General features: G+C 60.0%; 2 protein-coding genes across 5 annotated transcripts; both read right to left on the bottom strand.

The window, feature by feature from the left end:
- Window positions 1-8: 8 nt before the first annotated feature.
- On the bottom strand, window positions 9-11,765 carry PTK6 (protein tyrosine kinase 6). 4 transcript variants are annotated; one of them, XM_049869692.1, is made up of 9 exons: window positions 11,521-11,765; window positions 9,520-10,778; window positions 7,611-7,732; window positions 7,054-7,217; window positions 6,146-6,299; window positions 5,410-5,568; window positions 4,017-4,198; window positions 2,709-2,904; window positions 9-2,404 (listed from the first exon to the last, which is right to left on the bottom strand). In XM_049869692.1, the coding sequence occupies exons 2-9, from the start codon at window positions 9,738-9,740 to the stop codon at window positions 2,217-2,219; spliced, it is 1,386 nt and encodes a 461-aa protein (XP_049725649.1). In that variant the 5' UTR covers window positions 9,741-10,778; window positions 11,521-11,765; the 3' UTR covers window positions 9-2,216. The 4 variants fall into 4 exon arrangements, with proteins under 4 accessions (XP_049725649.1, XP_049725650.1, XP_049725651.1 ...); XM_049869693.1 differs by having other exon boundaries at window positions 9,520-10,502; XM_049869694.1 differs by lacking the exon at window positions 11,521-11,765 and having other exon boundaries at window positions 2,709-2,862; window positions 9,520-10,945.
- A 563-nt stretch (window positions 11,766-12,328) lies between these two features.
- SRMS (src-related kinase lacking C-terminal regulatory tyrosine and N-terminal myristylation sites) lies at window positions 12,329-20,093 on the bottom strand. Its single transcript, XM_049869741.1, is given in 8 exon segments — window positions 12,329-12,927; window positions 13,244-13,397; window positions 13,482-13,663; window positions 14,454-14,612; window positions 14,713-14,854; window positions 15,482-15,654; window positions 16,226-16,347; window positions 19,732-20,093. Coding segments are annotated over 8 exon segments (1,488 nt in total). The 3' UTR covers window positions 12,329-12,733.
- Window positions 20,094-21,867: the final 1,774 nt, after the last annotated feature.

The following is a 21,867-nucleotide window of genomic DNA, read 5'->3' as shown; positions in this document are numbered from 1 at the left end:
TGTCTCCAGGGCCTGCTGTGTGTGTGTGTGTGTGTGTGTGTGTGAGAGAGCCTGTCTCCAGGGCCTGCCGTGTGTGTGTGTGTGCCTGTCTCCAGGACCCGCCGTGTGTGTGTGTGTGTGTGTGTGTGTGTGTGTGAGAGAGCCTGTCTCCAGGGCCTGCCACGTATGTATGTGTGTGTGAGAGCCTGTCTCCAGGGCCTGCTCTTTGTGTGTGCCTGTCTCCAGGACCCGCCGTGTGTGTGTCTGTGTGTCTGTGCACATGCGCACACTTGTCTCCAGGGCCTACCCTGTGTGTGTGTTTAAGAGCCTGTCTCCAGGGCCTCCCCTGTGTGTGTGTGTGTGCCTGTCTCCAGGGCCTGCCGTGTGTGTGTGTGTGCGCGCGCGCGCCTGTCTCCAGGGCCTGCCCTGTGTGTGTGTGTAAGACCCTGTCTCTAGAGCCTGCTGTGCACGTGTGTGCGCGCGCCTGTCTCCAGGGCCTCCCCTGTGTGTGTGTGTGTGTGTGTGTGTGGGCGCATGTGCAATCCTGTCTCCAGGACCTGCTGTGTGTGTGTTTGCATGTCTGCACTTGTGTAGGTGCAAGCCTGTCACCCCACGACTGCCATGTGTGTCCACGAGCCTGTGTTACCCCAGAGGCATGCTGGGGTAAGTTAACTCCTGGTTGAGGCTGGGGGCTGCACAGCCAGGGTCTGCCTCAGGCTCCATCTGACAGGTTCTCTTGCTGGGAGCTCTGGGGAGAAGCAGCTCCTACCAGCAGGATCCTCACTGCTGGGGGCAGGCATTCTGCCCAGAAGCCATTCCACGCTGCAGTGAATGGAGCTGGTTGTAAGTGACTTGACCCCCAGCCCCTGTGCCCACTGGGCGGGGCTGCCTGGGAGACGTTGGACCCTCCTCAGCAGAAGAACCTTGGCGAGCCCTGCCAGGGTAAGCTCCATGGGACCTGTCTGTGCGCAGCTGGGTGCTGGGCCCCACTGTCTCCCAGGTGTCTCTGGCAGGTATTACCTACACTTGAGCCCCCGTGGACACAGGCCGTTCCGTGGCCCCAGCCGCCCAAGGCAGGCTTAGGGGCAGGGAGGGTGTGGGCCCATGGGGCTTCCCAGAGTGGCGCCTCCTGCTGCAGAACCCAACCAAAGGTCAGAGTGTATAGAGAGCTGTGGCAGGTCCTCGATTCGCAGGCCCTGGGGTGGGCACATGTGAGCTCAGGTGAGCAAGGGCTCCTGCCCTTCTGGCTGGTTGGCCAGACATGACGACGCATCCACAGTGAGGACGGAAGGGGACGATGGGCTCCCTGGTCAAACCTCACGGCCCCCTGTAGGGGCTAGATCAGGCCTGGTGGGCACCAAGGGCCCCAAGAGAGGGCAGCTTATTGAGGGGGTGGGGCTTGGGGTGAGGTCAGGGGCACAGGAAGGGGGGAGTTCCTTGCCTCCACACTCCCACCTTCGCTATAAACAGCTGCGTCTGAATCCATGGAAGGCGTGTCCAGCCACAGGGTGCAGTGCTGCAGGGGCGGCCTCACCCCAGCTCCCATGGCTGCTCCCACATGCCTGGCAGCCAGTTCCAAGGCTTGGTGAGGAAGGCACCTTGCCAGCCCCCTGGATGGGCTGGGAGGTGCTTCTGAGGACATCCTGAGCCCCACAGTGTCCACAAGTGTCCTGACGAGGTTCACAGAAGCCCTGGTGGCAGGAGGTGGCAGCACCCCACCACAACACAGCCCCTTGGTTCCCGAAAGAGGGGGCTGGTGTGGTCCATGCCCCCGACACACACACACACGCACGCAACTCTCTCTAAACTCCAGGAGGACAGGCAGGGCCTGTGGTGACAGGAGAGGTGACCTTCCACCTGGGCCAGGGCCCAAGCCCCCACAGCCTGTGCAAAGGAGGGGTCTGCTGTGTCCTGACAGAGCTGGCAGATTTCAGGTTGGGACCAAGGACAGTTCCACCGGCTCCCGGAGGGTTCTGGGTGCCCTGCCCCCTAGGGTGTTGGAGTGGCTGGGAAGGGTAGGCATACTGGAACAAATGGGGATCCAAAAAAAAAAAAAATGGGGATCCATGGAGAGTCTGTAAGCTTCACCAGCCTGGTCCCATAACTACAGCTCTTTCCAGCAAACTCAGTAGATGACAGCCGTGCCCTCTGATCTCAGGTCCTGGCAGCCTCCTCTGAGTCACTCAGGCCCTGAGCCCCGTTCCGCCACTGGAGGGCCAGGCAGGGGTGCAGCCCACTCAGAGCGGATTCTCGTACCTGGCGAAACTGAAGAGCTTCTCCCTCAGGGCTCGGAAGGAGGGCCTCTGCTCGGGGTCCTGCTGCCAGCAGGTCAGCATCAGCTTGTGCATGGTGGGGGGGCACCTTGGGGGGCAGGGCATGCGGTAGCCAGCATCCACCCTCAGGAAGGCCTCATGGTTGGACATGCCTATGGACAAAAGGGGCCTCAGGCTGGGGCCGGTTCCCTCCCTTCGTGTCTACACCTGTGTACTTACTGCTGCTAAGGCACTCCTAGGAGGCACACCTGTACCATCTTTAAGCCCCAAGGCCTGGGGAATGCCCAGGCACCCCTGGACGCTGGCTGAACAAGCAGGTGTAATGTCAGGCATGTCGGCGCCCCCTGGAGGCCACTGTGGGAACCACCTCCCTCAGCCTGGCTGGCAACCCACCCTGCACCCCACTCCACCCCCTCCCACCCTGCCCACCATCTGGGACACCATGGAGCCCAGTACCTGGATAGGGCATCTGACCCCTGCTGAAAATTTCGTGGAGGAGCACCCCAAAGGACCAGACATCCGACTTGGTTGAGTAGTGCCCTCGGGAGAGTGCTTCAGGGGCCGTCCACTTGTAGGGGACATTGTGGTCGTGGGACAGGTAGATGTCCTCCTGCAACAAGGCAGTGCCAGGCCACACGGCAGCATCACCCGACTAAATGTAGAAACACCCTCTGCGGTTAGAGGCGCTGACTTCCTCAGATTCTGGGGTGTTCCAAAGTGGGGGGCAGGGCCGGGCATCCAGGGTCAGGGAAAGCATGACTTTCCTGGGGTCACAAACCAAACCTGATGCCGTTGAATTGATCCTGACTGATAGCGACCACACAGGACAGAGTAGAACTGCCCTATAGGGTTTCCAAGGAGCGGCTGGTGGGTTCGAACTGCTGACCTTTTGGTTAGCAGTCGAGTTCTTAACCACTATACCACCAGGGTTTCTGGGGTCACAAAAGAGGACCCCAAATATGGGCCAGCATGAGGCCCATCAGTCAGGAGGGTGGTTGCCACGGGTGGAGGCCCATCAGACGTGTTTGTCACAAGCACACAGATGCTCATTTTCCACGCATGACAACACTGCTGTGGCCACGGTTTTAGGAGTTCTGCAGAGACGCTGACTTTTACAGATAAAATAGTACAATGCTTGGGAATTCCCTCTAAATAACCAGGAGAAAGGGTCCGGAGGGGACAGGAGAGACCCATGGGGCTCACTGTTCTAATCTATGATGTTTGTGTTCCAAATTCCCAATAACACAGTTCCTTCCATGTGTACATGGGAGCAGTTGGCCTACAAGCCTTAGCCTCTGGGCACAGACCACACCTGCCACACCCCCAGCTGAACTGAAAGCAGCCAGCACAGTGGCGACTGAATGAATGAAGGAGTGAATGAGCGATGAGCCCACTGCCATGGCTGGAGTCCCGGCCACTAAGCCTCGGTGCTGACACTATGCCATGGCCCTGCTGAGCACCCGGCACCCCAGTCACTCACTGGGGCTCTTAGCCCTGGACACATTGCTTTGCTGCAGCCCCCAGCAGGCCGCACACCCTTCCCCTAGCTGGTCTTTCCTCCTTCGGCTCCAAGCTCAGCCACTTCCCTTCAGCTGTAAGCAGCATTCCTGGAATCTCTGACCTGGCCCCACAGCCCTCTCTCTCTTTCTCTGTCAGGCACACCCTACTCTGAGGTGTTCAGGCAGGGTGCCTGTGTCCCACCTGCAGCCACAGCCCTCACCCCAGCTCTGCACAGAGGAAGCACCCCCCCCACCAGGGCCCTACCTTGATGAGCCTGGCCAGCCCGAAGTCCCCCACTTTGCAGATGTTGTTGTCCCCCACAAGGATGTTCCTGGCTGCCAGGTCCCGGTGGATATAGTTCTTTGACTCCAGGTAGTACATGCCATCGGCCACCTGTGTTGCAATGTCCACCAGCTCCGAGACAGGGAGGGCTTTCTCATCAGAGTCTGTGAGGCAAGAGGAACCAAGCTCAGGTGGGTTAGGTGGAGGGCTCAGCCGGGCCAGGACCAAGCCCAGCCCAAGTGCCAGCTCTGTGGGCACCAGTGCCTGTGCTCCGGGGCAGGGCAAAGGGCAGTTGGCCTGGTTTGAAATTGGGACAGTGGACATCTGTAGCCTTTCCGGGAGGCAATTAAATTATCAAGAACCAAAAAGCAGTTCAGACTCTGCCCCAGCAGACCCCCCTGGGAACGTCCACCAAAGCAATAGCCTTGGACGAAGATTCCTGTTTACAGATACTCGTCGCAGCATCGCGGACAGTACTGAGAAGGGCCACCAGCGGGCAGGGGCTAAACAGACACAGCACATCCAAAGCTTTCACCTCTGAGGGACATTTAACAACATGGAAGGGGCTCACAATGATCAAGCTTGTCATGTGAAAAACGGAGGAGAAATTTCATGCTCAGAGTCCCAAATGTTGTCATATGTACAGTACACAAATACACACACCCAGACACAGACATACGCACACAGACACAGACATGCACACACCCAGACACCAACACACTCCCACACACACATGCACACCCACACCCACAGACACACACCCCCCCCAGACACAGACACACACCCCCACGCACACACACATCGACATCACCATTCTGCAATGCACGTTCCTTCGGACGTTAGCATCTCTGAAATTGGGGTGCAACTGCAAACGATGCAATCTCACAATTAGTTGGCCGTAATTTTGGGTTTTTTTTTGTTTGTTTTGATGATAAGTGAAATAATGGAGCTTCTTACAAATGATGTGTCTTTGAGTCAGCGAGAGACACTGTGTGCATGTGTAAGGTGTGTCATGTTCAGACACATGAATTCCAGGAAGAGAGAAGAGTGGTGAGAGCCAGGACCACCAGCCAGAACCAGAATGGAGGACACAGAAAGGTCGTGAGGGCTGGCGCCACCAAGGTACTAACATGGCCTCATGCTAACTGGCGTGGAGTTAGGAGAGGCCTCTTGTTCGCCTACTTGTCTGTATTTTCTCACACCTCTACAAGGAGCAGGTAGTGCATCGTGATATCTTTTGGTCTGTCCCTCAATGTACAAGCAATGAGAGCCGTGTTGGGGGCCTAGATATCTTGCATAGTGCAGGGGTGATTTCTTTGTGTGCTATGCAGTCCCAGACAAGGAGCCCTGCCCACCCACCCAGCCGCCCCCTCACCACGCAGCAGCTCCAGAAGGCTCCCCTTAGGCATGAGCTCCGTGATGATGTACACGGGGTCCCCCACGGATGCCACGGCGTACAGGGCCAGGATGTGCTTATGCCGCAGCTTCTTCATGGCCTGGATCTCCGCCTGGAACGTGTGCTGGTGCAGGTCATCTGCAGACGGCGCCCTCAGTGGGTGCGGCATGCAGCCCAACCCACCATGGCCCCAACCCCTGATCCCGCAGCCCCCATTGCACAGTCACTGCCCCGCAGCCACATGACCCCAAAGGGAAGGACAGGCAAGAGGAACCACCACCCCACCTGCATACAGCGGCCACTCATAAACATGAGAGGGGGCACCCAGCTCCTGAGGCCAGAATGCCAGGGAGATGCAGCCTGGTCCAGCTGACAGTAAGAAGTCCCTGTGCCACCATCTAATCCTACCACGTCCCAGGGGCACCACGGATGCCCCAACTAGCTAAAACCTGCTCAAGCCAGAGCAACGGAGCCAGGAGGGGCCCCCTGAATCCTGAACCATAGGTGAACCCTCTCAGTTCCAGGGGTCTCTGTATTTAAACGGCTCTCCATTTACATTAAGGATTTAAAATGTCCCTTTAAAACACATGGATTCAGGTAAAAACCCAGATGAAATTTAAGGAAAGTATTACAAGGTGGGGCAGCGTGGGGCTGTGGGTACCAGGTAGGCGGGGTGGGAGGTCAAGGCTGCAGCACCCTGCTCAGGCCCACTCACCTCGGGCAATCACCTTGATGGCCACTCGGACCTGCCCTTTCCAAAGCCCTTCAAAGACCTCCCCGAAGTAACCGGAGCCCAGCTTCCTGCAGAGTGTAAACTGCTCCCTGGGACGCTCCCAGTCGTCACAGTGGGGCAGCGGCTTGGGCTCATGCTGCAGGGATCAGGCAAGGGCAGGAAGTGAGAAGGTACAGGAGCGGCTTCCCCCTTCCCCACCTCCAAGGAGAGCGGGGTGCAGGGCAGGGAGATGGGGGGGCCCAGGAGGCAGGGCCAGGAGGGGACACTGGTACCGACTGCCCTACTCATCCTATGAAAGGGCCTGCTCTGAACCCTACAGGGGACCCTGGCTTCTTCTCCAGTAGAGGGTTCCAGTGTCCTGCACAAGCCATGCTCCTAGGAACTGCCTCACTCCAGCTGGGCCCCTGCTGTGGGGCCTGGTCTATGCACCACGACCCCTGCCCCAGGCTCCCGCCGGTCCTAAGAGGCACAGAGCCAGGATGCGGTGGGGCAGGAGCTTGCCTCTCCTTAACCCAAGTATAAGGGGGCCATCCTCCACCCTGCCCCCTGTCCCCTCCTCTGTCCCCTCCTCTGTCCCCCTCCTGTCCCCTCCTCCACCCCTCCTGTCCCCCCTCCTGTCTCCACGCCCTCCTCTGTGGAAGCCACAGCACATCCCCCTACAGTTGGTCAAACCATCAGGGCTCACCCACCTTGCCCACCCACCTCTCCCAGCAGGAAACCTCAGCCGTGAACCCCACTCTGTGAGCCCCTGGGGACCATGTCATTCAGGAACCAGGCCCCAGAGTCCTCGGATAGGTTGCCATGGGAGAGACCCAGGCCCAGCTATGGTGGGCAGAAAGGTGGACCTGGGTAGTGGGGCCCTGAGCCAGCGGGGGTGGGGCAGCAGCTACCTTCCAGCAGGGCTTGGTGAGCCGGAGGCCGTGGGACAGGTCCTGGGCACGATGGTAGTCCACAAGCTCATGCAGGCTGGGGAAGGACACGGCCTCGTTCAGGTGGAAGCCACCCTCGGCACGCAGCCAGATCTTGTAGTGCCGCACGGTCTGCTTATCACGGACTGAGGCCAGGGACATGCATAAGATGGCATTGGGGTGAGCATCCCTCCCACCCCAGGCTTGGACTCATGTGGGGAGAGCTGGCACACAGGGGCCCCGACAGCTGCTGTTATTGAAGCTGGATGAGGTCCTCCTGGGGGTCCTGTGTATACAGGGATGCCCATGGGTCCCTTGAGGTGGTCAGTGCTTCCTGTGTTGGCCATGGGAAAGGGGACAGGAAAGGCCTGGAGATCCGCCCCACTACATGCCCACCCCGAACTGCCCCGAAGTTCACCAAAGAAAAGGCACCTCTTATGCCCCAGGGATGCCAGGTCTGTACCCCACCGGAAGCACATGTCAGAGGGAGATGCCCCGACAATGCAAGGCTGCCTCGAGGCAGGGGAGGAGCTGCGTACCGGAGAGTACATAGTCGGCGCTGGGCTTCTCGCTGACTCTCACCAGGAAGGCCCCCGTCTCGTTGCCATCTGCCTGGAGCCGGTGCAGGGCCTCGGAGCGAGAGATGCGGCCGAAGAACCACCTGCAGGGAACATAGACACCTCAAGCCCACAGCCGACCAGGCCCGGCTGCCCTGACCCGGCCCCGGATCTGCTCTGACCCCAGCCCCAGATCTGCTCTGACCCCAGCCCGTACCCCCACCCTGACCCCAGTGCATGCCTGCTCTGATCCCACAGTCTCCCAGAGACTTTGACCCTAGGTCTGCTCTGTCCCCTCGGCCTGCTTACCCCTGAGTCCCAGCCACACTTGGCTACTGGCTCCTGGCCATCCACCTCCTCAGACTTCCAACCCTGACCTGTGCTTGCCCTCTGATGCTGTCCCCGGCCCAGAGGCCCCTTCTTTGCCCATCACAGATCCCAAATACAACAAGGGGCCATTCCAGACCCCAGGAAAGGCCCCACCAACTTCTAAGGGAGAGCAGGCACTGCCTGCCCCATGCCAGCATCCCTCAACGCAGGATGTGCCATTGACGTGTGGGTTCTGCAACCCCATGGACATGAACCCGCCAATTAGGCCAAGCACAGTGTGGTGGACACGGGGTGGGATCATAGGGGGTCTGGGGTCTCTCACTCACACAGGGTGCCCCATCGTGAGGACACCAGCATACTTCAAACCATGGACTGAAGGGTGAGTCTGCAGAGCCCCCAGGGGACCTCTGCTTCCACCTGCCCTGCCCTAGTGCCTCAGATGCCAGCAGGGTGCCAGCCTGCAGGCTCGCCCCACCTGTGCATCTCCTCCTGCTACCCTGCTTTCTTCCCTCCTCAAACATCCTCAGGGGCTTTGCACACAATGGCCCCACCTCCTGAAACCGTCCACTCAGCCCCTCATTGCAGCTCATCCCTGTCATGGGGTCCCCTGCCTTCTGAAACGGCCCCATTGCTGGTCTCCTTGTGCCCCTTCAGCTGGAGACAAACTCTAAGGATAGGTGTGTCTGTCTCATTCACCAGGATGCTCCATACATTCACACTCAAGTCAATGTGGGAACACCGGTGTCAACGGTGCGCAGGCATGGAACAGCCCCTGTCCAGCCCTCCAGGCACAGTGCCCAGGAAATCTTGGCAGCCAGGCAGTGGGGCAAGAACCTTAGGTTGCCGTGAGCACACACAGGCAACGGTACACTCCCACTCCAGGCTGTCCCTCAGCTCTGAGAGCCTCCAGCTGACCACCAGGCCGTTGCCTTGCGGGCTAGCTGGCCAGTGACAGGAGGTGGCTGGGAGGGGGCAGGGAGCGAATGTCCACAGCCGCTGTGCACCTGCCACCTCCACACCCTACTCCATGGCCAGGCATGTCAAAACGGCCTCCTGCCGCCTCTAACTAGGTCATGTGGCTGGTTTCTGTTGCTTAGAAAAGTCCTGCCCCCCACCTCAGGACTTGCACAAAGACTCATGCCCTGGGCCAGCTTCCAGAGCCCCCTCATACCCCCGGGCCCATCTAGGTCCTGGCAGCACGGCACCCCAACCCCAAGTAGCGTGGGGTAAACCCAAGAAGAGCCCCACACCCTCCGCAGCCTCCCCCACCCCCAGATGTGATGAATCAAGCCACATAGCCAGGCCCTCCCAGGGCGGGGGGGGCGGTGCCCAGAAGTAGAAGCAAAGCCATCTGTCCAGCCTTGACCTAGGAGCCAGGGCAGCGGCTGCAGGTCCATCCCAGGCAAACGCAAGCTGGGCCTTCTACTCAGACCTCCCAGAACCCCTGCCCCAGCCCAGCCACAGGTGCATAGCACGGGCCTGTCCAGGCTCAGCCCTGCCCCAACCCTTGAGCAGCCCTGAGGCAGCGTCCGTGTCAAGTGGGGGCCAGGAGGAGACTCACGGCTCTGACTCCACCGTCTCCTTCTCCGCCAAGTAGTTGTGGGGCACGTAGCCCTGGGCCAGGCCCCTGTCTGCTGAGTCCAGCCGAGTGGCCCACCACCATTCCTCCTCCTTCCGGGCCACGTGGAAGAGGTCTCCTGCCCGGAAGCTCAGCTCCTCAGCCGTGCGGGCCTCGAAGTCCCAGAGCCCCACGTACAGGCACAATGGGCCCCGGGACACCATGGTGGACACAGCGGCAGGTCGGGCTGCCTGGCCTGGCTGAAGTGCCGCTGTGCCTGTGGGCACCAGGGCAGGCGGGCAGGTGACGCTCCCTGACAGGTCATCCACCCAGCCACAGGCCCTCCCACTTCCTCCTGACTAGGCAGCCAGGCTGGCCACGCCCTGGCTCCCAGGGGGCCTCCCTGAGGCCACCTGAGCCCCCACCTGTCCTTGTGCCCGCAGGCAGCCAGGCCTGCACTACCCACCATCATCTCTCTGGGCATCTCTTCACAGGAAACATGCCCTTCAGAGTGGCCACTGAAGTGCCCTCAGCCACTCAGCTGGACCTGAGGGGGCCCATTGCAGACAGACCTGAGCCAGGGGCAGGGGTAAGGGGTGGCACTGCAGAGGGACCTGCTGCAGGTGGCTGCAGTTAGCAGCTGACACTCTGATGTGAGTGACAGCCTGAGGTGGAGGAAGAGAGGGGTGGAGAAAGTGGATAGGGGCCACAGGCACTTCCTCCCCCATCTCAGTGAGGAGACAAAGGCACGAGAGGCCAAGAGCAGCTGGTGCCACTCTCCCTAAAGGGTTCACCTCCACTCCCAGCTGCCTCTCTCACCATGGAGCGCTCCACACACTCTGAGGAGCTGGGGTGGGCTGTCGCTGCTCTGGTGGTCCCCCACCATGAGGCACTGCCTGGACTGCCCTTGGCTGCCTCTTCCCCTGTGCCTGTGACAAGCTGAGCCGAGGAAGCAGGTGAGGCTGTGGTAGGATAATAGGAAGAACCTGGAAGGGTGGAAGGGGCCCAAGAGAAGCAGAGGGGCAATGGGTGCAGGGTTGGCCTGAGCCTGGGCTCTCGTCTACGGGTAGGGGTGCCAGCACTGCACAGGTTCCCTGGAGGGCTGCCCCACCTGCTACCTGAGCACCTGCTTGCCTAGAGCAGGCTGGGCAGGCCGAAGCCAGGCAGCTGGCAGACAAGACATGCACGAAGTTGGTAGGGCAGACAGGTGTGGGCTGGCCCGGAACGCTTCCTTGAAGATGTGACTGGGAGACTCTGGGCCCCTGGAAAGCCGGAGCAGGAGAGCCGGCGCAGTGTGTGTCCTGGGAGCACAGGCTCTTGGCCAAAGAAGAGGGCACTACTCTCTTGGACAGGACATGAGGGGCAACCAAGACGGAGAACACACCCGAAAGGAGCCCCATCTTAGGGCCCAGCCTGCATGTGCCTACAGCTTCCACCTCCTGGGTGAGACCCCTCCCCGCCCATTCTTCCCACCTCCCTCTCTGCCCAGCCCAGCAGAATCAAGGTCTGGTCCTCCATGTCCTCTGTTCCCCCCCTCCCGCTCACCCCTACCCCCTCCACTCCCAAGCAAGCCCTGCTTCCTTTCGCCCAGCAGCTGGGGTGAAACCCCTCCACCTGGGTCTCTTTCTGCCCCACCCCCACCACAACACATGTCCTGCATGGGCCAAGACTCTCCCCAGAGCCCCCCACCTCCCTGTTAACCCTGCAACGTCCACCCCAGGGAGCTCCCACCCCTCCTGGGGACAGCCACAGGGGGGCAGGAAGTGCAGAAAAGGTGAGAAGGGCCGGAGCAGGTTTCCAAGTCTGTAAGTAAGGACCCAGAGACCACCCCACAGGAAACTGCTCATGTGAACCTTCACTTTTAAAGAAGGGGAAAAGAGGCACATGGCTGTCTTCATTCTGACATTCAGAGCTGGGACGTGTGTGTCTCAGCCAGACCAGGAAGCAAGCAAGTTTCAGGAGTCAAAAGTCCCAGCCCCTCCCCAAGGCCTATGAACACCAAACCTGTTCAGCTTGTAGAGGCTGACATGCTCAGGAACACGAGGTGACCCAGGTTCCGGCTTGGTGTCCCTCGCCTCCCAACTGTGCTGACTCACTCACGCTGCCTCCGGAAAGCAGGCTAAGACTCTCACAGTATCTGAGACTCTGGTCCATAGGAGTCCCATCCCCCACTGCTGCTGCCCCATGTTGGGGAAGCCCCCCAGAACCCACCCAGCGGACCTGCTGCTGGGCAAGGCAGAAGCAGAGGTGTGGCCTCAGAGGACAGCATCCTCAAGCCCCAAAGGCCAAGCCCTCTGGTCCCGCCCCCTGGCCTGGCCTCCTCTGGCCCCTCCCCCAGCCCCTGAGCCACAGCCAGGCTGCTGGGGTCCCCTCTACTGGTACTGCCTCTGCCTGCAGCCCCCCACCTCTCCCTGACTGCCCCCAGCTTGGGCTACCCTGATATCCTGCCTGTCCTCTCTGCTGCCGCCCTGGAGATGGAGAGGGCAGTTCCCACAGCCACATGAGCCTTTTGGAAGGCAGGGGTCATCTAAGACCCCTGACTCTCCCACAGCCTCCACCAGGTGTGCTGACGCCCCCAGGTGCCACTCTGCCTGGCACAGTTCTGCACCCACCATGCTGAACGCCATGATGCCCTGGGAGCAGCAAGGCCACGTGGGGCCGGCTCTCCCCCTCCGATGCTCACCCCACCCAAGAGAGCCACCATCAGTGACCCCAGCCCTAGGTTCAAGGGAGGCCAAGGGCTGCTGTGTGCGTCTACGCTTGTTTGAGTCGGACAATAAATATTTATTGGGTGTTGGCTCATGTGTGCACAGGTTCACACACAGCCAACTGTGACAGTGCTCTCTCCTGTGTGTGTACAGTGTGTGCCCAGTGAGGTTCACATCGAGGGCAAAGTAAGGGCCCCTGCATCCCAGGACTCCCTGCCCAGTGCCTCCCTGGGCCTGGGCAGACGCAGACTCCACCAGGCCCTTCTGGCTGAGTTCGTCTCCCTGAGACACCAGGGAAGCAGGTCATGCTGACGAAATGACACTCACCAGCTGTCCAGGTGTTTGCACGTGCGTGGGTGTCAGCTCATAAGGCCCACACCAGAGGCTCCATGGGCGTGCAGGCCAGTGGGGTTCCCAGCTGCGGACATCTCTGCACATGTTTCAACAAACATCCTGAGTGGCCACCGGAAGGGAGAGATGGGGCCCCAGTGGTGGTGCCCCGTGCCGGGTCATGTAAGGGCCTGGTGGGGGCGTCTGCAGCCAGTACCCAGCTTCTCCTGCAGCTCAGCAAAGGCTGGCCCCTCCTCGGGGTTGCCCTTTCAGCACTCCAACATGAGTGCATACACCTCCACAGGGCAGGTGGCTGGGCGAGGCAGCCAGTGCCCTCTGGAGATCTGCTGCAACGTCTCATGGTTGGTCATTCCTGGGGAGGGGACCAATGAGCAGGCCCAGGATCATAGTGGACATGTGGCTTGTAAGCCTCTTGATCACCAATCTGCCCCTGGCCAGGCCCTCTGACTGCCAGGGAGAGTCGTGCTTCCTCCCTTGAGTTGACTCCCCAGGCAGAGCCATGCCTCCTCCCTCAGATAAGCATCTGGGTCAAGGTGCACCTCCTCCCTCAGACTAGATCCCCCGAGGAAGTGCCTCCTCCTACAGATGAGTCCCCAGGGCAGGATGTGCCTCCTCTCTCTGACTGGATCCCCTGGCAGGGTGCACCTCCTCCCTGGACACCCTTGAACCTTTGTAGGGACATTGGCCATGGGTGAAGACCTCGAAGAGCAGAACACCAAAGGAAGAGACGTCTGACTTCTGGGAGTAGACATGGTAGTTGGCAGCCTCGGGTGCCGTCCACTTGACAGGGATCTTGGTGCCACTGCTTGGTGCGTAGATGTTCTGGGAAGAGAGGAGAGCACGGTGGGGTAGGTGGGGCAGGACTCCCCCACCCACTGGCCACCCTGAGCCCAAGGCTGCACTGACCTTGAGAAGCCAGGCCAGGCCAAAGTCAGCCACCTTGCAGGCAAGGTCATCGCCCACTAGCACATTCCCGGCTGCCAGGTCTCAGTGCACCATGTGCCGCTCCTCCAGGTAGCCCATGCCCTCGGCCACCTGGCAGGCAAAGCTCAGAAGGTGGGCCAGGCTCAGGGCCTGGCCCTCAGGACCTGCAGGGGGGAAGGGAGGCCTCACTTGGCTCTCTGTCTCCTGTCCTCACCTGGAAGTGTGGTGAAGGCAGCGACCACAAAGGCCTAGGTGGGCAAGTGAGACCTGGCATGGAGCACTGGGCCAGGGCTTGGTGTGCAGGGTCTTGGTATGCAGGGGTGCCTGGCACGTCCTAGCCCTCAGCCACCTGGCCTGGCCTTGGAGACTCCAAAAGACAAGAAAGCCCAGAATGGATAAGTTCCCTAGGCCACACTGCACAGAGGCCAGTGTCCAGATGGGCCTGTCCCCCCACCTCTCCATAAAGCTCAGCTCAGACCCCAGAACGTGACCTTCTGTTGGCCTGAGGCCAAGTAGGGCCAGGTATCTGCAGCCCGAATCACAGTCCTTTGGACCTCCCACCTAGAAGGGATCAGGTGCCATTGTCCACATGAGAGGCAGCTGTGGAACAAAGTGGGCTGGGGCCTGGAAGCAGGGCTGTGTGAGGAAGGGGGAAGTCCTGGCAGAGCTGGGGGCCTGGACAGTACCAGGGTCGAGGTGAGGGGGGAGGTAGGGCGGAAACAGGGAGCTGGACCTGGGCTCCTTGCTTTGCAGGGATGGGACGGAGCCTTGTTGCGGGAGTGGGGTTGGGGCAGAGCTGGAACCTGGGGCTGGTAGGCGGGCAGGGGCGAGGCCCGGGAGCTGGGGCCTGTAGCCTCAGGGTGGGGCAGAGGGGCAGGGCAGGCAGGACAGGGTCAGCGGTGAGAGGTGAGAGGGTGCGGGGAGTGGTCAGTGCAGGGCAGCAGAGCCACTCACTGCCCAGGTAGGCCTGCAGGTTGCCCTTGCATATGAGCTCGGTAACGATGTACACAGGCCGCCCCGTGGAGCACACCTCATGCAGCTGGATGACCCGCTCGTTCTTGAGGCTCTTGAGGGTCTGGATCTCCTTGGCGAGGTCCGTGAGCTTCATGTTGGCTGCGGGGACAGGCACCAATGAGGCTCGGTGGCCACAACCTGCCCCCCGCCCCTGCCTCAGGGGACTCAAGGGATAAGAGGGCCTCGCAAGCCCACCCACCTGATTTGATGACCTTGATCACCACTAGCACGGAGCCCAGCCACAGGTCTTCCCACACCATCCCTCAGTAGCCTTCACCCAGCTTCTTCCACAGGGCGAACTTGGCGCACGGCTGCTCCCACTCGTCCCACCCCGGGGGCTTCTGCAAGTTTGGAGGCTCAGTATCTCTGCCCGTGCTCTCCAGGAGAGGGGGTCCGGACTAAGAAGGGTCTCAGGGTGGGGGTGGGGGTAGGGGCTGCAGACAGGGCCCTGTCTTCCTGTTAAGTCCTGGGAGCCCCTCACCTCACGCCTCAAAGTGCTCCTGCCTCCAACTGGGATCAAGGGGACACAGGTTGCTGACCTCAGGAGGGCCTGACCCAGTGTCTCAGGGACGTAAGTGGCCCCTTTGCCCAAGCCGGACATCCGTCCACGAACACTCATTGCTGTGCTGGCTGGACTAGAGGAACCAGGACAGCATGCCTGGGTGATCCGGGAGATACTGAGGCTCCGGATCAGTGATCACCGTCTCCCTCCCACAGCTTCCTTCCGTGGCACAGACTCGGCTCTGCCCTCCCAGCACCCTCCTCCACCCCCCCAACTGGGCTTCACATCCCTCAGGGTCTTTCGGCAATGGAGATAAGAGGCTTGGGAGGGAGTGGCCCCCACTCTGGGAAGTATATTGAGGGAAACTGTGCCCAGGAATCTGCCTGCCCATTGAGCCCCCCCATCGATTATGGAGAGCAGTGGGAGGGGGGCAGTGGGGGCCTGGTTGCTGGGCAGGTGGGTACACCTGGGACACGCAGGGCTGCAGCAGTGGATTCTGGACTAGCTTCCAGTTGGTCTTGCAGTAGGCAAGCAGCTCCTCCATGCTGGGGAAGAGCCGGACCTTCTGTAGGTAGGGGCTGCCCTCGGCCACCGAGGAGATGCGGTAGTGGCAGACCCTGGCCTGGGCCTGGACTGGAGCTGTGAGAGATGGAGACCACGTCTTGGCTGTGTCCTGCCTGCCTCAGACCTCCACCACCTCTGACAGATGAGGTCCATTGCCCCCCCGAGGGACCTGGCTCAGATCCAGCCTTACAGCCCCAGCCACTTGGGCAGCTGCAGACCAGGGAGTGGTGAGAGGGGACCGGCAGTCCGGGGACAGCATGCACTGAGCTGGGCTCAGAGTGGGTGCACAAGAGACACTTGTTAAATGAACGTGTGAGTAGCGAATAGATGACTAAGTGAATGAATGGATAAGCAAACAACTGGATAATGAATGAGTGAGGGACTGAGTAAGTGAACTGACTAACAAGTGAATAAATGAACAAATGAATAAATAAAGGGATGAGTGAATGAAGGGGTAAGTGAAAGAATGAGTTAATACGTGAATAAATGACCAGGAGAATGAATTAATGAGTAAGTGAACCAGCAATCACGTGAAGTGACCAGCACGCCCCCAGTCCAGCCCTTGGTAGGCACATGTCTGCAGGTGAAGGGCTTTTCAGCTGGCTTGGGCTCAGGGCTCACCAGAGGGACGGGCCACCCGGAGTACCTGACAGGGAGTAATCCCCGCAGCTGCTCTCGCTGGGCTGGATGAGGAAGGTTCCAGGTGCTTTGGCAGGCGAAAGAAGCCGCTGCTGGGCCTCAGTCCTGCTGATCCTGCTGAAGTACCAGCTGCAAGTGGCAGGCACAGCAGTCATCGTGCTGGCTGGCCAAGTGGCTCGGTCCCCAGTGTCCCGCTCTGTGTCCTGTCTTCTCTAAGTGATGTCCTGCCCGGGTCCAACCCCCAGTGAGCACCCAATGCCTCCTGCTCAGCCTCGGGGGTCCTCCAGGGTCTGCAGTGCAGCCTACCAAGGCCAGCCACCAAGCTGACCCAGCTAGCCAGACAGTTCACTTGCCCCAGCCACAGGCTCCCCGTGACCCGGCCATGGACTGAACATTATATCCCTGCTCATAGAATGACCGATACCCCAGCCACAGAGTGACAATTATCCCTGGCCACAGGCAGAATCTGCTGAACTCCAGACTTTGTTGGACCTCTCCAAGGGGGTTCCTCAGGGAATGAGGGGCCCTGGTGGGCTGCCCCGGAAGTGCCCTTGGTTGGGATGGCCACAGAGACCCCTGGGAGCCACCTGGCTGGGCTTACCTGCCACGGTTTTAGCAAAAGGAGGGAAAAGAGCAGGGCTCAGAGCTGGAGCAGCCCCTGGTGGAGGAAGCATGAGCCAGGCCAGGCAGGAGTGGACAGAAGGGCCTGCCCCCGGACCACGCCCCCTCTGAGGGTGCTCATCTGTAAAAGTGGGCACACCTGAGGCTCTGAGTGCCAGGATAGAGGAGCCCCCAGGCACCCACTCCCCTGTCTGCCCAGGAGTCTCAGACAGGAGGGTCTGCATGTAGAGTGGGGTGGGGACCTGCCTGAACCTCCCCCGTCAGGTGCCCCTCTTGGGCAACAGTCCACCTGGGCCCCCACCTGAGGTGCAACCCCCAGGTTCTGCTCATTCCTGGAGTCAGAGACCTTGGAAGGAAACAGAAGTGTCCCCAGCTCCACCCCATCATATGTCAGAGCTCATTCCCAAGGCTCAGATGGAGGAGCCCCACATCTGACTCACCTTCTTCCCTCTCTCCCCCCGCTGAGCCTGCCTTTTCCGGGACCTTCCAGCCCCAGCCCCAGGGGAGCCACAGGAATAGAATCCTATCAATGGGACCCCTCGTCCACTCTGTTGGGGGCATGGTGACCTGGGGTGCCAAACCAGCCTGGGGGAGTGGGATCAGGGAGGGATCTCGGAGGACCCAAAGATGAGTCAAGGAGCTGAGGCAGGGTGGGGAGGGTGTCCCAAAGAAAGGGGACCAAGACAAAGGTGGGGCCCTTGGTAGGGGGAGGTGCTGAAGCATCTCATGACAGCAGGGTCTGGCAGGAGAAGGGGTAGAGATATGGGAAGCTGTGTGGGGGAGGTCTAGGATAGCGACTGACATGGTCAGAGGTGACTACAGGCCCCATGGGGGCCAGGGAGCAGGTGAAGCCAGAGACAGGTTGAGGTATGGTAATGGCGGTTAAAGAGGCGGAGGCCTGAGAAACATTTAAAGGTACCATCAGTGGGGGCGACTGGGTGGGATAGCCAGTGGATATAGGTCACCCTTGACACAGAGACCTAGAGAGTCAGCGGGCTTGGGGGAGGGGCACATTGATTTGTGAGCTGGAAGAGTCTCCCCACAGGGCTGCCGGGCACCATCCACTTCAGCTCCAGTCTACCAACCCTCTCACGTGGGAAGGGGCCACAGGGCCACCTTGCTGGACCTCGGGGATGTGGGGAAGAGGGAGAAGCAGGGATTCCCCAACACCAGATCCCTTCACTCCCACCCTGATCCACCAACCCATCAGGGCCTCAGGTGGCGTGCTGAGCCCTGCACACCCTCTGGGCAAGGTCCACCAGCCACTGTTCAAGGTCTGTCCCTGGGGCATGTGGAGCCAGCTGGGTGGGGCAGCAAGAAGAATGTGGGAGGGTGTGCAGGTTTCACTGGAGGCAGAAACAGCACAGCCAGGGCTGGGAGCCCAGGAGCATCCCAGTGAGGACCACCTCCCCACCAGCCTGGCCCCAAGCTTGCCCTGGTGTCTGAGGCTAATGACACCATGCGTGCAGTCAGCCCTTTCATGTCCCAGCCAGGCAAATAGTCATTATCTCCCCTACAGCACCCTCTGAGCAGCCCAGGCACCACCTCCCCGCCCTGCCCCCGCCGCCTCCACCTCCGGTAGCTGCTCACAGGGTCTGTGGTTCCCACCTGGCTCCAAAGGCCTCTCCTGTGACTCTAGACTCCACCTGTCATGAGGCAAACACCCAGCAGACAGTGTGAATGCCCAGGGACCCCCGGAGAGGCTGGAGGTGGCTCTGAGGAGTTGCTGGTCTGCACAAGGCCACCCAGCACATGAGGCTTTGCCCAGCAGTGTCAGGGAGGCCGGGCAGAGCTTGGGGCTAGCCAGTATCTGCCCTTCTCAGCTACCACTACACTCCACACTGGTAGGTGGCGCCTGAGCCCATGAGAGCCCCAAGGCCAGCCAGGGGTGCACAGAGAGGGCCAAAACGCTGGCCCGACCCATTTAAGGAAAAGGCCCTGGGAACTAGGTCGGGAGTGTGCAGCCAGTGTGCTCAGAGCAGGCACAGTAGCTCTGTGAGCACCTGGGAACTTGAAGAGATGCCCCCTCCATCCCACCCACCATCTTCTGTGACCGCGGGTTGTCAAGCACACAGCTCCAGTGTCCTCAGGGTGGCCTCTTCCCTACTGCTGGGCAGCTCAGAACACCACCCACAGCTTCCTACCCCTCGTCCCAGCCTGAGAGCCTGTGCTACATCTGACCCACACCTATGCCCAGTGTGTGGTGGCATGGTGGCCCACGCAGTGTGGACGTGTGACTGGGGTGTCTGACACCAACTGGGTCCCCTTCCACCTGCCTGTCACTCACCCCACCCCCGACAGCACAAAATAGAGCCTTTGCTTATCTGAGTCCTACCTGGGCCCAAGAGGCTGGGCTGTGGATCTCGCTCAGCGCTAAGACCAGTCCCATCACTGCCCGCCATGCAGCAAGTGGTTGGGATGTGAATGATAGATCAGGCCAATGCCTCATTCCTACTCACCTTGGACTCTCAAGACTCAGACTTGCCCAGGCCCCAGTGGCAGGGCTGGATCCAGCAGGAGGGCAGGAGGGCTGGCCAGAAGGGCCCACTGTGGGAACATATTCCGTCTGGCTGACCCAGCCCAGGCATTTGCCACTCCAGCCCAAGAGGCACTGCCAGTCTGTGTCCTGCTGCTTCCCTTGTGGCAGTGACCACACCATGGTTCCACTATGTGGGGACACGTGGAACCATGCATCCCACCCATGTCTGCTTGCTTACTGCTAGGTCCTAAGGCCAAGAAGAGCTGGCCCCAAGCAGGCACTGAAGGGTTGGATGGATGGACAGACATGGACTTGCAGTGCCCATACTCAAGTCCTGTGATTATTCCTGATCCCCAGCCCGAGCAGGCCAGCTCCAAGGCCCCCCACCCAAGCACTCCATCTGCAGTACTTACAGTTGGTCCAAGAGCGTGTCCGGTGTGGCCCTGGTGATGTGGGTGAGGGGCACAAGGCCAGGGCTGGGCTGCCCCAAGAGCCTGTGGGCAAGGATGTAGTTGCCCTCCTCCTTGAGGGCAAAGAGCCAGTCCCCAGGGCTGATGCTCAACTCTGCCGCGCACTGTGCCAAGAAGTCACACAGTGCCATGAAGAGCTGCTCGGGGGGCACTGAGGGGCTGCTGGGCTCAGTGCCTGCGGGCTCCATCTCCTCCGGCTCGGTGTCTGGGGCCCGGGGCACGCAGTCATCCGCCATGCCTGTAGGCCAGATCTTGTCCCATAAGAAGGACAGGAAGGTCACCCTCTTCCTGAGGAAGGGCTCCATGCTCCCCATGGGCCTCACCCCCAGTGCAGCCCGTGTATCACCAGGCCCAGCCAAGGCCCCTGCAAGGTAGGAGGCTGAGCATGGCTGCCACCAGCTCCAAGGCTCCAGGATCTTCCCACAATGCCAAGGAGAAACCGGAAGGGCTAGTGGGACAGTTGCTGCTCTGAGTGTCCCAGCTGGCACAGGACTTAGGGGCCAATAACACCAACTCTCAGTCACTTCAGAGGCTCCTGGCCTAGGTCCACAACCCTGGGCTGCCTCTGGGCTGGGGTTCAGACTGGGAGTGGGCAGAGGGGTCTTGTGGCCCCCAAGCCCCCACCACCCAACAGTTGCCTCTTCTCTTCAACTATAATTGTGTCTCCATGGGCAGAATCTTGTCCTCAACTGGCCAGGGCTGGAGCTAGGCTCCCAGGCCAAATCACTGAGGGAGGGGCCTCGGGCAGGGCCTCAGTTGTTGGGGCACTAAGGCCACACCAGAGGTAGCTCTGCCCTGCCAGGTGGGGTGTGTGCAGGGAGACCCAGGAGCTCTACCTGAGCAGGGTTGAACTCACAGAGAAACGGGTCTGAGGAAGTGGGGTGGCACCCTTCTGCTCCGTAGGCCTACTGTTTTCTCACCCCCTCAACCCCAGTGGCCCCTGTGGAGCCCTCACCTGTGTGACTTTGCAAAGCCCCATCCTCTCCATCTGCGGCCCACACAGACCAGCACCCTGACACCTCTTTTCTGTCCTACCCATCAAACAGGCAGACGATTCCATCTCAGTGAAGGCCACTTGCCCTCCTCCCTGCCCAGGAGCTGCCCAGAAGCCGAATCCTCTCTGAAATGCATTCTGGGGGCTTCCCGGGGCCCATCTGGAGGGAAACATCCAGCCATATGTTCTGGGAACGATAATACTATAGCGAGAGTGGAAAGCTCAGTTGTTGCCAGACACCCAGGGGAAGGAGCCGGGGGAGCGTAGGACATTTTCAGGACAGTGACATCATTCTGCAGGACACTTAATGGTGGATACAGGACATGCATTTGTCAAAACCCACAGGGCTGTGCAACACAGAGTGAACCCCAAAGTAAACTGTGGATTTAATAACTATGTACCAATACTAGTTCACCAGTAGCAACAGATGTACTCAATGTACTCAAAATTCTAGAGCTGTACAACAGAGGGAGCCCTGCTGTAAATGACGGATTTGAGTTAATACAATGTATTAGTAGTGGTTCATCAATTGTAACATCTTGTACCACCAGAACGCAAGATGTTACCAACAGGAGAAGTGGTGTGGGGGGCTAATATGAAAACTCTCTGTGCTTTTTGCACAATTTTCTGTGAACTTAATACCACTCCAAAAAATGTTATTTTTTTAATGGGCACAGCCTAGAGGGGACAGAGGGGCCCAGAGCCAACTTATACCCCACCAGGCTTGTGGTGGACCCCCATTTGCTTCCCCTATGCATTTACATGTCACTTTCTGCACCCCAGCCATTCCTCCCCTCCTGGGTGCCGCTCCTTTCTCCTCTGTATGTGGCTTCAGGGAGGTCCCCTGGGCCAGGGAAGCACCCTCCTGTGTGAACTGGTGGGGCCACATTCCTCCCAGACACTCCTGTCCGTTCATCCCTCCCTGCCACAGGGCCCTGATATCTGAGACTCAGCACATTCCACCCACAGCCAGAGCCTGGAGGTGGCCAGGCAGCTAGGGCAGGGGGAGGGAACTGCTGTACTCCACAGCCTGTCCCCAGGCCTTGGTCAGTTGAAGGAGATGCCCAGAAAGTGGAACAGAGCAT

This window comes from Elephas maximus, chromosome 25, assembly GCF_024166365.1.
Source record: "Elephas maximus indicus isolate mEleMax1 chromosome 25, mEleMax1 primary haplotype, whole genome shotgun sequence".
Lineage (NCBI taxonomy): Eukaryota > Metazoa > Chordata > Mammalia > Proboscidea > Elephantidae > Elephas > Elephas maximus.
This window is presented reverse-complemented; position numbering and strand designations above follow the sequence as displayed.

Bases quoted from the DNA above. Each gene is read 5' to 3' on its own strand.
- PTK6 (XM_049869692.1), bottom strand. From the start codon at position 9,740: ATGGTGTCCCGGGGCCCATTGTGCCTGTACGTGGGGCTCTGGGACTTC. The intron at 6,300-7,053 runs GTAGCTGCTGCC...TGATCCCTGCAG, and splicing joins TCACCAAGCCCTGCTGGAAG to CATGAGCCCAAGCCGCTGCC. The intron at 5,569-6,145 runs GTGAGTGGGCCT...CGCCGTCTGCAG, and splicing joins CATCAAGGTGATTGCCCGAG to ATGACCTGCACCAGCACACG.